Raw genomic sequence first — 16,308 nt, forward strand, 5'->3', positions numbered from 1 at the left:
AATGGTGGTGGATCCGACCCATTTTGTCATTCTTATATTTGGGTCTAGCTATCTTCTCTTTTCTCCTATAAATTAAAGGAGTTTGGGTTCTTGAATATTCAAAGAAAAATTCTCCCTTCAATTTAAAGCCAAAGAAAACCAAGCATGTCTAGGCTATCCTCATCATCACTTCCTGTTTTCCCACAGGATGCCAAACCCAGACACACAGCAAACTTTCATCCTTCCATTTGGGGTGATTATTTCCTTTCCTATGATTCTAGTTTCCATGTAAGTCTACTAAATTTATCAATTAATTGTAGTATTTCATGGTATTATATTCACATCAAAGTTCATAAAAGAAATACATTCATTACAATAGTTGATTAACTTTATGTATATATGGTGTTAAACTGTTTGCATCCTAAAAAAGTGAATAAAACGTTTCTTATGCTGGAGTTTTCATAATCACATGCAGGAAGATGATAGCGACATCAAACAAGTTCCACTGTTGAAAGAATATGTGAGGAAGATTATTGTCTCTCCTGTTGATAACAATTTCCTTTTCAAATTGAACTTCATCAACTCAGTCCAGCGTTCGGGTGTTTCTTATCATTTTGAACATGAAATTGATGAAGCATTGCATCAAATCTATGAGATTTCAACAAAGGAGAATAACATAGTAAGTTACGATGATGATCTTCATCATCTCGCTTTGCTCTTTCGCTTGCTTAGACAACAAGGATATCGCATTTCATCAGGTATGATCTTGCCATGTTCTTCTTTAATTCCTCATATGTGTTTACACTTTTCATTATATCACTGTTTCTTGTTATCAATAAAAAATAAAATAAAGTATTTAAGAAAACCTAAACCTACAGCTGTGTTCTACAAATGTCATGTAGTCAAGTTTAGAGGAAAAATAAGTCCAAACCAATTTGTAAATTTTTATTAAATTTAAATTTAGAAATTTTTATTGCAAAACCTAAACAAAAATCACTTCATCAAAATTAAGTTGATTTGAAACATACTACTATGGTGCATATTTACATTCTTAAAATAGAAAAATATAAGAAGGAGAGTAAAATTATCTATCATAATTGGAAAAACTAAAAAAATAAATAAATAAGTATTTATGTATGTATTTATTGTTAATTTGATGTATAATAAAAAAAAGAAAATAAATATCTATCATATTTATAGTTTTTTCTTTTCTTCTTATAAATATGCCTATAAAGAAATTTATTCAAAAGACCCTAATGGCTTTGGAAGAGATTTTCATATTGTATAGCATCTAAGTATAGACCATATATTTAAATATGTATCTTGAAATTTAACATGCTATTATTTACTTAAAAAAACAGATGTATTTTACAAATTCAAGGACCAAGAAGGAAACTTCAAGGAAAGCATTCTGAATGATATAGAAGGAATGTTAAGCTTGTATGAAGCAGCCCAATTAAGCTTCCATGGAGAAGAGATACTGCAAGAAGCATACAGTTTTACTCTCACTCAGTTAACTGAGTCATTAACCACCAAATTAAGCCCATTTCTTTCTGGGTTAGTGCACCATAGCTTAGGACAATCACTTCGCAAGGGAATGCCTAGGTTAGAATCAAGATATTATATATCATTCTATCAAGAAGATCCTTCACATGATGAACGTTTGTTAACCTTTGCAAAACTAGATTTTAATATGTTACAGAAGCTCCATCAAAAAGAAGTCAGCAATGTGACCAAGTAATATTTTCCTACAAAAGTAACATTTTATTATCATTAATGATAAATAAATCCAAGTCATTAACCACCAAATTAATTTGGGATTTTTTTTTTCAGGTGGTGGGTTAAAGATTTGAATGTCTCCACAAATTTTCCTTTTGCACGAGATAGGATTGTGGAAGCTTGCTTTTGGATTGTTGGTGTCTATTATGAACCACAATATTTTCTTGCTAGAAGAATACTAATGAAAGTAATAGCCATATCATCCATCATTGATGATGTGTATGATGCCTATGCAACCATTGATGAGATAGAGATTTTCACCAATGCAATAGAAAGGTAAAAAAATTCTTATACACTATAACAAAATTATTAAATAAAAATTAATTTTAAAAAAATAACAATAATTAATCATTATATTAATTAAATTATATATTATTATAAACATTAAAAACTAAATTAGATATTATTATAAAGATTAAAAATATTATTAATATTTAAAATAATTTATACTGTTAACAAATAATTTTTAAATTAATATGTAATTAGTTGCTAAAATTTTAATTATCAATTTTATAATTTAAAATAGTTGGTCATTAAAATTTTGATAAATAATTAAATATTAATAAAAAAATTAGTTTATAAATTTTATTAATAATAAAAAATTACTTCAAATATTAATATTTTTTTAAAATAATATATAGTTTAGTTAATATAATAATAAATTACTTTTTTATAAATTGATTTTTATTTAATAATTTTCTTATAATAATATTAGTATTTTTTAATTTTATTCTTTAAATGAAATTAAAGTAACTTTCTAATGATTAGCAGGTGGGATATCTCCGCACTGATTGATCTACCAGAATATATGAAATTATGTTATAAGGCACTTTTGGATATCTTTGAAGAAACAGAGCAGGAGTTGAGAAATCAAGGAAAAGAAAACTTCGTGAAGTATGCTAAAAATGAAGTATGGTTTTTTTTTTTTTTTAAAGTGTTACTTTTAAAATTTTGTTTTTTCAATAGGAAATATCAAACTAAATAAAATTGCATATTAGATTCCTTAGATATTAGGTCATAACATTTTTTGCATTTGAAATCTCGAGTAATTTTTTATTTTCTCATAAATAATTTTCAATGATTGGAAGAATTAAGAAAATAATCTTTTATTATGTACAATAAAAAATTTCACAATGTTAGAATTGAATTATAATTTTGTACGAGTTTGGTTATAGCTCATTCATATTAAATCTCTTAAGGTATGTAGTTTTTGAAAGATTCTAACACTAGTACCATGTTTGACCTATGAACTTATTTAAAAAAAAAATATAAGTCTTTAAAAGGTTAAAGGATTTATTGGATTTTGACCAAATAGGTCCATGGGTGATTAGTTTTTTTTTATCTATATATGTATTATATATATAATATAATATGCATATAATATAACATAATAAATTAATTATTTTGAAAATTTATTTTTATGAAGTTCTTAAAATGGACGAGTTTTATTTTTAAATAATATTGTAATTTTGATATTTTTATGTAAGTCGTCATATATATATTACTTTTATACATTATATTTCTTTTAGTATAATAGGAAAATATTATTTATATTTATTTAAATAGGTTGATATGCTAGGTTTAAAAGATTATTCAAGCTTACCTATTTATGGTAAAGGTCCATTCTAGATTTTGTATAGAACACATTCCTATATATAGAGCACACACACTTTCAATGGGTAACCTAATATGTTGATCCCTGATAATGTAGAAAAAATTATTGTCACCGACAAAAATAACAAAGAAAAGGACTTATTATATATTTGTATTTTTAATTTATACATAATTTGACAACCCATTTTTTTCTTACATCCATATAACATGTTTTAATATTATTATTTTCATATTTTTTACATTATTTAATTATAAATTTACTTTTTATTATATATATACTTTTAAAAATAATAATTTTTCTTTATAATTATAGGTGAAACGATTGGTCCAAGCCTACCGTACTGAGTCACGATGGTTTCATCACAACCACACACCAACAGCAGAGGAGTACATGGAAGTTGCAACTATGTCATGTGGTTTTGCTTTGTTGACAACTGTATCTTTCTTGGGTATGGAAGATACTGCAGAGGAGTTCCTCATATGGGCAACCAGTGACCCAAAAATTATTGTAGCTGCTTCAACTATTTCCAGAATCATGGATGACATTGCTGGAAGTGAGGTATATATTAGATACCCTTTTCCATTTTTTTCATTATGAGGATTAATTCACTAATCATAAAAAGTATGTTTAAAAGAAATAGTAAGATTGTTCTTATTCTTATGCTCAATGCTACTAGGTTATATATCTATGGAACACAAACACATTTTGTTTTCAACATGGAAGAAAAACCTTTAATTCACCCTATACATTCAATAATTCCTCTAATTTTTCAAAGGTAGAGAACAAGATTAAATAATACTTTTTTATTAAATATGTTTTGGTCCTGATCAATTATCAGACTCTGTTTTCATGTTACAAGAAAATCATCAAATAGAAACCAATTTTTAGAGACCAAAATAATTAGTTGCAACAGTAACGAAATTATTAACTATTTTAGAAACTAAAAAAAATTAGTTTCTAAATTAGTTTCTATTATTGTTAAATAGTTTCTAAATTTTGGTAGTAAAAATCTTGGTTGCTAATTAGATACCAATTTAGAAACTATTTAACAATAATAGAAACTAATTTAGAAACAAAAATTTTATTTAGTTCCTAAAATGGTCTCTAATTTAGTTACTATAACAACTAATTATTTTTTATATCTAGAATTGGTTTCTATTTCGTGATTTTTTTTAAGTGTATATGTCAATAATTTTTAGTTTTTAAAATAATATCTAATTTTCTCAATCTAAAATTAATTATTTATTATTTTTTAAAATTAGTTTTTATCTAATATTTTTTTTAATGATTTTTCAAAAATCAAAATCCTATTTAAGTGAGAATTTCTTTGGATTTAGTTATTTGTGTGATATTTATGTAGTTTGAACATGAAAGAGGACACGTTGTCTCAAGCCTTGATTGCTATATGAAGCAATATAATAGCTCAAAGGAAAATGGCATTAAAGAACTGCTTAAGATGGTGGAGAGTAGTTGGAAGGACATTAATGAAGAATGCCTTAATCCTACTCAAGTACCAATGAAGTTTCTCATGCGTGTTGTCAACCTTGCACGAATGATGGACGTACTTTACAAAGAACAAGATAGTTATACACATTCAGGAGGAATATTGAAGGATTATATCAATACTTTACTAGTTCATAAGGTGCCCATACAAATAAGCTAAACGCTTATTTCTTTTATACATGTATGTATTGTTGATCCATTTCTTCAATTTCTATAATATTACCTCATAATAAATAATCTGAATATTTTTTTTTTGGTAAGTAAAATAGATCCTATCATTACTATTTAAACATAAAACAATCTGTTTTGATGGATACATAAAAAAATAATTAATCAAAACTATTTCATAAAAACACACATTACTAATGGAGGAAACGTGTCTCCAATGTCAAAAGGCTTAATTATCTTTGTTATCTCTACATTTATAGGGTCAAAAGGTCAATTTCATCTAGTGATTTAAAAAAAATCTTTTTAAAAATTAAGTAATTTGATTCATTTTATTAAATTGATATGAATGACGTTAAGTGGTGATGATGTGACACACAAAATGATATTATTATTATTATGCACATAGGCTATGCAATTAGGTACACATAGGACACATCATATATATGCAATTTTTTTGATGTGGAAAATATATGTTTTTTGTGAACTTTTAAGGAGAATAAAATTAGGGAAATGAGATTAAAGGCTGAAGTGTAAACAATGATTGCATGATTTGGATGGTTGTAATAGGAATTTTGGTGGTGTTCACTAGGTGTTGGTGTTGTAAAGACGATTCCTTGTGCAAGGTTATCTAGAGCAGTAAGTCACTATTATGATCTTACCTCTGCATTAGGATGGAATGGTTCACCATAGTCTTAGCTCCGCACTTACGACCATTGAATCCTATGGCTAATTGAATAGGGTTTAGAAACATGAAATCACCTCCTGGTCTCATTCATGCCCTATGGACAATCAATGGTCATTCCTTAAAATTGAGCATTAAGCACACTACCAACACTACAAAAAACGTTGTATATGGTGAGAATGATTTTCGTATAAAGTGTCACAATATACGCGTGTGGCGGTTTCTCAAACCGTCATAGAACTGACCGCTACAAAGTTTAATATGACGGTCTTACACTACTCGTAGCAACACCCGTCACTTTAACACTTTGTTTAAAGTGGCGGATTTTATATGTAATTAGTGTCAATTTAATTCATTGAAAAGAATTTCAGCGTCATTATATAGGGTATAATGTGACGTTTTTAACTGTCAGTATTATAATAAAATTGTAAAAATAATACGTTAGTTTCAACTGACGTAATTTTAATTCTAAATAAATGAAATTTAGCCATCACTTTTTTATAATCTGGTTTGCATAATTAAACTAAACATAATATATTTTCATAATAAAAAAATAAAATACTAATAAAATGAAATACTATATAAAGTTATAAGCACCCATTAATTGCATTGAAAATTAAAACACACATAATTGTTCAAAAGTTGATACATAATTAAAAATTAAAACACAAATAATTGTTCAAAAGTTGATACATAATTTAAAATTAAAACACACATAATTGTTCAAAAGTTGATACATAATTTAAAATTAAAACACACATAATTGTTCATCCCTAATCAATTTTGCTTCCAACACTTGATCATATTACTTGATTAGGTAATGTAGCCCCACTTCCAATATCTGATGCCTGAAATAAATAATTTTAAGTATTTATAATTATAAAATAAAAGACACCAATAAATATTTAAATATATTAACACCTCATTGATGGATGCATGAACCAATTTAGTTGTCATTACGGCAAAATGTTTTGGAACATCTTTTCTCGAAACAATATATGCAAGCAAACAATATATCATGATCAATATATCATCATCAAAACATCAAATATTTCAGACCACCAATGAATCTTATCAAACCATCAATCAAGCAATTTCAGATCAACAATGAAACTCCAATATCAGATCGGCGAAAAATGGGGGTAGCGAACAACAAACAACATATGACTTTGTCATATAGATACAGGTAAAGATGTGCATATCTAAAATATTACATACATCAAATGCAGGGAATGTGCAGAAAATTATATTGGCAAATAATAGAGTGATCTCCTTAAAAGTGATCTCACTCAGCCTTCGACTACCTGCAAAGTGAATAGCATGATAAATAAGATAATAAGTTAATAAAATATAAATGTAAGATTTGTGATTAATAGGAATGCCATCAAGATAGTACTGTAAGAGCCTAAATAAATATCATGATGTAAATTAAGAAAACTAAATTTAAAGAAACAAATATATAGAAGAATTTGGTAACATAAAATAAGAATTTTATACCCGTAAGCACAAGAAATTAAAACTTATAATTATTGCAAAAATGCGAACTTTTTGTTTAAGTTTTGTCATTAGTCAAAGTTCTCAAAAGCTAGCCATTAAGGGAGGGTGCGACATAGACACCACATAATACACATGTTCATATCATACACCATTGTTCAAACAGTATGAATCGGCGTTCTCTATAGGTCAATATGATCGCCGGTTTAAGAAACAACGATCTCCATGTGCGTAGTCGGTGGTCGCCGTAGGTATGCAAAGATCAATATGATCGCCGATCGATGAAGCGGCGTTCGCAATTGTGTAATCGGTGGTCGCCGATGTTGGTTTTTTTTCGGGTAGGGTGCTCTCACTTTAAGGTTGTTATGCTCCAACCATAAAGAAGAGTATCGCTTGTGGATTTTATAGGAAGTCCACTTCTGGGTACTGTATATGGATTGGGATACCCCTGAAATATCCCCTTTAATTTTATTTATTCATTGCTGATAAAAAAAAAAAAACACCATTGTTCAAAAACCCTCCATCAGTCAGAATCGTCCATAAACTTGATACCAATTGATAAGAACCCAAGAACTTGGGAACCATCCTCAAAATAGTAAGAGTTTGTCAGCATCTTTTCTTATACAAGTAACATGGCTAAGCCATTAAGTATACATATATGTTAATGATAGAAATATGCACGTAAATTGAATTCTTCGCCAAATCCTTGGTTGCTGGAAGTTTAATCTACGTATTTCCAAGTTTTTCATGGAGTTTCCTGACAAATTATAATCCAAAATTGTGAAAGAGAAGAGTGTTACATATAACATAACAAAATTGTGCCATTTTATAATTAAATAATAATTTTGCAGCTTTATACGAAAATGGTTAAGTACTCGACAATCTTGCATACTACTCGATAAAAATCTGGGAATTCGATGGCGTCTTTCTCTTCGACTAATTTTCCATACCCTTCGTCTATAATTGGTTCAAGTTCTTTCAGTTTTTTTTTGTCAGCCCCTATCTCAATTTTTCAGAAAAAAAGAGTTATAGATATGCATACAGAGCAAAACATGAGATAAAATTTGATTAAATTTTTAAAAAATATATATATCAGGTGAGTGAAAGAACATCTAGAGTGGTGGCATGCAAGGAAATGATGGACTGCATTCTATTGTGCTGCTACACGGGTTGGGTGATGCGAAGGGTGTCACGTAATAGAATTATTCTATGCACTGTGTGTGTACAGGCCTTCGGTCATTAGAGCAGCAACAATCAAGTTCTTAAGAATGGAATGTAAGAAGATCCAGGTTGCTGCGTTGGAATCTGGAGGCAAGCATATGTCAGCATGTATTGTTATACTATGGAGGGGCATGTGTCTGAAAACACTGCATATGAGAAGCAGATTGCGCTCGAGCTTTATGGTAGAGGTGGTTAGCTATATTGGAGATCACTCCATCAGTAATCGCCCAGTGGTTATTTGTAGCAGCATGCTTCCTATGCTGACCCTATGCAGATCACGTTTGATGCGGGCCAGGGATCCTAAATAGCTTAAGTTTTTGTATTAAGATCTTAATCTTAGTCTGTTTATTTGTTTGATTAAGCTATGATTGGTTTTATATACGGGTTGGGACACCCTTAAAGTATTCCATTTTATTCTATTAATTCATTGCTGATAAAAAGAAAAAAGTATATAGAGTGACACATACTAAGAGAGTTCAAGATTGGTGAGAGTTTTCCCAAGAAAAACCAAAGAAGATGCGGATGACATAATTTTCTTGAGAAAATGACAGGAAATTCTCAAAATCCCTTCGTGATTCAACATCACAAACAAATGAGTAAATGTGGAACAGTCATCGTCAGAAACTCTTGCGTCCTTCGCCTGAACCCCTCCCTTTGCAATATGACACCGTCAACCTAATAAGGCGAAGGCTTCTCTCCCCTCACTCTTGAGAAAACCATCGACATCTCCGGCGTGGAACAGACCGTCTCATCGTCGTCGCGTAGGTCTACAACTCCCTCATCTAGTCCAACGCTCACCCCGACCTCCTCGTCGCCTTTGAGACCAGCGACACTGAGATGCTCTACGAGAACCATCTTTTCAGTTTGTCGCAGCGAGTTGCTATCGCGTGTTATTTATTTATTTACATGTTGACTATTACATACAAATATTAATATGGTATAAATTCATATGTAGTGAGCGTTACATATGGATATTTACATACGGATTTAATTTAGTATGTAAATAGACATTACATACGAATTTTTCCGTATATAAACCAAAAGTGATTACATACGGATATAATCAGTAAGTAATTTTAGTGCCATGAAATAGTTACATACATATATAATTCGTACGTAATGTATTACATATTTAATTTAAAAATGGAAATAGTTACATACGGTCGTCAGGATGTACCGACTTGCCGCTAAACAGTGTGGAGAGGTTGGGCATCGGATAAAATTGTATATTCAGGTTTCATGCACAACCAAGGTGGAATGTTGTACACCACCATCACCATAGGCCACATGGTATGCAATATGCTCATGGATTAAAGCCATGACTTTCTAGACCAAGTCTTACCTTGCGCAAATCATTAGAAAAATCTTCCTGAAGCCTATCAAAGTTGTTCTAAGCTTCACCATCAGCGGGATGTCTCATTTTCCCATCCTTTGATCGTTCTTCTAAATGCCACATCATTGACTCATCATTGACTCAGCAATATTTGAACAAATAAAGAGTCTTTGAAGTCTAGGAATCAATGGAAAAGTGTCGCAATACTTTGACAAGAACTTTATCTCATGTTTTGGTTGCTCAACCTTAGAATTGATTTTAGGAAATTCCTTCCATTGTGAAGATTTACATATACTACAAACTTCTATACCCTCATTCTCTTTCCAAATAACACTGGTGCAGAAAAGCTTAAAAATGACGACTATTTTAACGGTAAAACGACGACTTTCTAGCCGTCTTTGATCAGTGCGTAGTCTTATGTCCTAGAGAAAATAAGGCAGCTATTTAGCCGTCTTCTTAGATGCAGGCAAAAAGGGCGACTATGGTAAAAGTCCTAATAAAGCACATAAGAAGGCGACTATTTACCATACCCGCCCCTAAAATCCTTTACGCAGGCGGCTATGGTAAATAGCCGCCTTCTTATGTGCTTTATAAGGGCGACTTTTACCATTTAATCCTTTGCGCCTTCTTAGATGGTAATTTTTTTAGTACATTCTGTTTAATACTAATTCTCATCTAAATTGATCTGTTCAATTATAACCCAACCAGACAAATACATAAATTCAGAGAATCAAATTATATATATTGATAAAAATGTATTACAAACACTAATAAGATTATCTTTCTCTATATTCCTATCTATCTATCTAATTCCTACACTATTGATTAGCTATCCCAGAGTTATAAAAATTTAGGAAATATGTGGCCCAAGCATGTCTCACATATTCTATTGCGGCTGAAGGCAGTGCTTGCTCATCCATAAAGAACTACATTACAAAATAAGGTTCACATAAATTAGTGTTAAGATACATATATGTTAAAGAATTATAAAAATAATTTATACCATCTTGTTACCTACTTCCAATCACTTTTAAGGCCTAGTCTTACAATGGTAACCATCCATTGCATAATGTAATAGCCACACTCATAACTTTCTGGTTGTCTATTACACTATAATTCAATAGAAAGTAAAAGTTAATATTGATAAACAATAAAAAGAGAAAGACAAAAATTACAAACCTTTAGTGTCATCCACTTCAGATTTTGATAATTTGAATTGGATCGACCTTTTAGGATGTTATATCCATGCCATGAACTGATTAATACAAAAAACCACGTTAGTAAATGCTTAATTAGTAACATACGGAGTTAAGTTTATAGTGTACTTACTTATCAATCATATTCTTCAAATGTGTGGATGGCCTCTTGTGTAGGGAACAGAACCACATAACAGTCTTATCTACTGTAGATAAGACAAGTAACTGCCAATGACCCCTATATCATCCATGAAAAGAGTTAGTAAATATTTAAAACATGTAATAGTAATAATTGACGACTTATAATTAAACTTACTCATTAATATAAGGGCATAAATAAATTTGTTTTCCCTCTTTTTCTAGCGTGTTAGTGATGTATGATTGGGTTTCACATTTCTTTGTTCTAGTGGGACTAGTATATGAGGGATCTAAGAATCCATAGACATCATCATTCCCATCATTGATAGAAACTCCATGTAAATACCTGCAAGTTATTAGTTAAAGCATAATCAGTAATAATTTAACATAAAGTAAATTGAAATATAGGTAAAGATACTTACATGATACAAAATTGAATTATATTTATATTGAGCTCCCGATCCCCAACTGCAAATTCTAACGAATCTGTACCATGGAATGCTAGTGTTTATTTGAAAAAGTGTATCACCCTATGGTATTTTCATAAGGTTATGACCAATCTCTCTAGCAGTTGCAACTAAGGAAGCTATAGGATCATCAATCGAAACCTCATGCTTCTTTTTTGGACTTGGTTTCGGACGAGGTTTCTACAAAATAAAGAACACTTGTATTAAATTAGATGTAATATATAAATATAAATTAAATGAAATTGTTATTGGAGGTTCAAGTATAATTCGAATTAGGTGCCTGGGCCAAGCTACGAATGTCTGAAATGTATCGGACACAGTTATTGATCCGATCGGTCATCGGTAGTCGATGACGTCAGCAGCAGAGAACCACGTGGACCACTCGCAGGGTGACACGTGGGCCAGGTGACAGAGAGATCAGGGAGGCGATCGCCAAGAGCGGTGATTGGGGGGTCAGTAACCAAGTGACCACCGACAGATCAGGCGGCAGAGAGGTCAGGGGACAGATCACCCAGAACGGTGATCGGTGGTCAGTAGCCAAGTGGCCACCAACAGACCAGTTCCCAGACTAACGCCTGGGGGCAAAACGCGAGAAGCAATAGAGCACTGATCAGTCATCGGGTGCATGGTCATCGGGGTCCCGTGTTACACGCAGTTAAACTGGGATTGAGGTTCCCAGCGAGAGCGTTACGCATGGGCCTCGCATGAGCACATCTCAGGAAATCGTGCACGAGAGTGGCCTGAGGGAACTAGTAAACCAGTCAGTGATTGGTGATTCCTTCAACCCATTACGTGCGCGATACCGTGAAGGGTAAGCCGTTACGCAGAGGGCAACTCTTGGTGAGTGTGCCTAGACCCGCCACACCCGGCGTTCCCCTGAGAGTATGCGACTTACCCAGATGGAAGAAATATCCTGAGTTACTCCGCAAGGGAATAACTTAGGCGCACAAGGAAAAGCGCTAGAGCCCTTCCAGTAAGTGACACGTGAGTGGTTAGATGTGAGTTGCATGCCTCCACGTGTCATCATCTGAGAGGGGTGCGGTCCAGATAAAGGTGCACTCCGTACCACTAAGGGTACAGACAGGCGCAGCCAAACGCAGAGACGCGCGGACACGCACAGACTCTCACACCCACACTCTACTGATTCTTGAGGTACATTGTCTCAGAAAAGCATAACAGGGTTCTGACACATGCCAGAAAAGCATAACAGAATTCTGTTAGGCCCAGAGACAGAGAGAGAGACATAAAATAGAATCAGGGAGAGATTGAGGGGATACGAAAAAAGAGAGCAAGAGTTTTTCACACACACTACTAGTTTTTCTCATTTGGTGGTTCTGTGGTCTAACTTGATCGTCGGAGTGCAAACGGCCGCTAGAGGCGTCGTCTGTGTGTTTTGCAGGTCACGTTTGGAGATCCAAGAGAAGGTTCTGAGGGTGATTTTGCAGAGAACGCAGTCGCGTAGACGGGACAGAGAGTGCTACAAAGCGATTCCTCCACGTTCGAGTTGTCGGCAGGATCAATTATTATTTCATCTGAAGGTAGGGGAACATGAGCATCAACTACTCGAAGTCTTTCCACCGTTACCTTCACCACATCAGGGGAGAGAGGAACATTATGTAAGGTGGTGGCCTTTTGATAAACTTTTGCAATGGTCACCACTTATGCGAACAAAATTAATCCAATTTCGATCCATTATATTTTGTAATAGTCATTTAGGTTTTTACTAATGAATGTGAAATCTCATGTTTGCCGAGGGTCGAACACCCCCAGACTCAATGCCAACACGTATCAATTGACGAGGGTCGAACACCCTCAGACTCAATACCAACACGATAATTCTATTCTAACCTAACAACTAACATAATATAAATTAATAATAAATACAAATTATAATAAATACTAAATATACAAATTAAAAATCATTAAATTAATTATAAATATTAAATAATATAAATCTATCTACCATCTATAATTTAATAATTATATTCTAACCTAAAAAAAAAAATTTAAAAAATACAAATTATAATATATAAAAACAAACAAATTAATAACATTAAAAAATATTTAAAAAAATTTAAAACACCACCAACCTTGTGCGTGAAGGCAACAGGGGTGGTGAAAAGCGACGACAACGACAACAACGACGATGGCAGTGACAACGGCGACAAAGCAAATGAAGCACAATGAAAATCCAAAGCGTTGAAGGCAATGAAACAGTAGGAATATGGTGACCTTCGAGTAATGACAGGAAAGAAACAAATAAGAGAAACGAAAACAAAACAAAAAGCATTGGTGAAGAAGAAGTAGAGAGCTCGAAAGAAACTTACCAATGGCACGAAGAAGACAATGCAAGTTTGAGGAAAATGAAGAAGAAGCACACAACAGATGAGAAAACGAAGCAAAAGAGACAAGTATGAAAGCATAATTGGCATTCTCTGACTTAGGGTAAAAAAAAGAGTCTAATAGGGTGGTTATTTGGTAAAGTTGCCCTCTTAGATGAAAGTGTTTCCTCTAAGAGAGCAGCTTAGCCGCCCTGTTAGACAAAACACTTTCATCTAAGAGGGTGGTTTTACCAATAGTCACCTTCTTAGACAAAACACTTTCATCTAAGAGGGCAGTTTTACCAAATAGCCGCTTTCTTAGAGGTATTTAATTTAAAAAATGGCACCGCGTTTTCAATGATAGCGTCTGGCCGTAAAAACGCCTTAAATGTACTATCGAAATATGTCCTTTTTGCACTAGTGTAAGATACAATGTTTTGGACATGCATGAATCTTTTTATAATCACTAATCATAGTCATTATTTTGTTAAAAGAATAAGGAATATTCAAACTAGGCATGACCTCGTTCGTAATTGTAAGAGATCAGTGAATGAAGAATTACTTCAACCATGAAGAAATTTCAATAAATACCTGATCCTGCCTGTTGACCAAAACGTTGGAGCTTGTCTCGTCAAACTTGGATCGACATGTGCACCGCATTAACCTCCGTCCTTCGTCACGATCCACCTCAAGAACCTGCAAAAGAACAGAGCGGCGCCGCTGCGGCCGATCGCACTCCAACGCCCAAGTCAGTGACTAAACCACCAAATACTTCAAGAGTAACACTCAAGAACTCTCAAGGAACCGTGAACCAGTTCTCTCTCACAGTATACTCAAGAACTCGCAAGCGTAAAGAAGACAATCTGAACGTGCGTACCTCAGAAGTTCGTTGGGAAACCCTTAAATACCTGGACACTTCTCTCTCCTGGCAGTTACTGACCTGACACGTGGCTCGCATCCAGCTGTACACGTGCCATCATCCGGAGCCTCCTTGACTTGGGCGCTGCTTCTGACTCTCATTTGGCTAAGTTACTTATGCCTGATACTACTCAGTGCATAGCTGTCCTGGAGTGCGATCTCTACTGGATTGGCGAGCTAGGGTGCCTTCGTACACACCTTCCCTGTGGTCTCGCCGGCCGCCTTCATAATCTGCACCACCTTCATCTTCGGCGATGTGCTTGCTCCGGCGATCTCTAATCACTTGGTCGCCTGAGTTTACATCTGGCGACTTCATCTTCAACTTGGTGACCGCCGGTTCTGGTGTGCTGGAGATCGGAGCACGCCAACTTAATGACTGGCGACTATACGAGCCCCCCGACTTCCTTCCCTTCTGCCAACCTGGCGTCCTCTCAACACGCCTATACAATAGCTTGGTGCCACGTTATCACTTCCGACTACCAGGGCGGTACAATACCGTTGAATGATGAAATATAAAGTGGAGGAGTTTTAACACCCAGAGAAGAGTTCTTGATTTGCATTATTAATCGATTGGTAGAACTTTCTACCTTCGTCGTCAGGACCTCTTTGCCTCCTTTTACCTCTACCACATTTCTATATGTGTCATATAGTAAGCCATAAATATCTGATGACTTTTTACGGCAAGTGCACCGCGTTTGTCAAAAGTAATAATTGTCCCTAAGGACGGATATCGATCCCACAAGGAACAGTGAATTATCGAGTACAATAATCGCTAAATATAAAAACAGAACAATTAAAAGAGTTTTGAATTAATTGTGTTGGCACTGATCAATAAGAAAACAAACAAAGAATTAGTTGTTTCAAATGGAAAAATAAGGATTAGTTTCATCTCTCTCACTCTCAAGTATTTTGATTAGCATGTCAATATTAAGTTCTTTGATTGAAATTGATGCCCGTATAAAAATCATTTATATCGATTCCTCGCATATAAAATCCTTAAGAATGTCCCCTAACTATCGATCCCTCGCATAATTATAAGAACAACTTAGAACGAAGCTCAGACGTTTAATAGCAATTAACATTTCAAGTCTATTCCTAGCACTCAAATATGTTAAGTATTTGTTGTTTAGGTCCGAACCCTAAAAATACCTCCCGGTCAGATTTAAGATTCTCAATTTGTCACGGAAAATTAAAAGTAAAACAACAATACCAATAATCAATCAAGAACTGAATATTAATATATAAAATATCACCTCAATACATAAGAGTTTGAGCAGATTACTCTCAATCCCAAAGGGTAGAATTAGCCACGCATACTTCTATCACCTTCCATTCTCCCAATTGGGTTACAACTCACTCTATGGTGTTTTCCTCTCAATCTGGCACACTAAGGTTGAGCCTCTAGCCCTCTATTTATCCTAGTTTTCTAGGGTTATGTTGTTTATTGTGTCGCGCTAATGGGCTAAATGATAAAACATAAAAAAAGGCCCAATC

General features: G+C 33.4%; 1 protein-coding gene across 1 annotated transcript; it reads left to right on the forward strand.

Moving 5' to 3' along the window:
• The first annotated feature begins 63 nt into the window (after positions 1-63).
• On the forward strand, positions 64-5,113 carry LOC137810609 ((-)-germacrene D synthase). Its single transcript, XM_068611972.2, has 7 exons — positions 64-267; positions 455-737; positions 1,341-1,716; positions 1,813-2,034; positions 2,530-2,668; positions 3,686-3,931; positions 4,734-5,113. Exons 1-7 carry the CDS (start codon positions 145-147, stop codon positions 5,034-5,036), a joined length of 1,692 nt encoding a protein of 563 aa, XP_068468073.1. The 5' UTR covers positions 64-144; the 3' UTR covers positions 5,037-5,113.
• Positions 5,114-16,308: the final 11,195 nt, after the last annotated feature.

Source organism: Phaseolus vulgaris, chromosome 11, assembly GCF_051622355.1.
Source record: "Phaseolus vulgaris cultivar YP4 chromosome 11, ASM5162235v1, whole genome shotgun sequence".
NCBI classification, from domain to species: Eukaryota; Viridiplantae; Streptophyta; class Magnoliopsida; order Fabales; family Fabaceae; genus Phaseolus; species Phaseolus vulgaris.

What these genes read in the sequence shown, in the direction of transcription:
- LOC137810609 (XM_068611972.2), top strand. Translation starts at nt 145, where the DNA reads ATGTCTAGGCTATCCTCATCATCACTTCCTGTTTTCCCACAGGATGCC. An exon ending in AGGATATCGCATTTCATCAG is followed by an intron (nt 738 to 1,340) that starts GTATGATCTTGC and finishes TTAAAAAAACAG; the next exon opens with ATGTATTTTACAAATTCAAG. An exon ending in ATGACATTGCTGGAAGTGAG is followed by an intron (nt 3,932 to 4,733) that starts GTATATATTAGA and finishes ATATTTATGTAG; the next exon opens with TTTGAACATGAAAGAGGACA.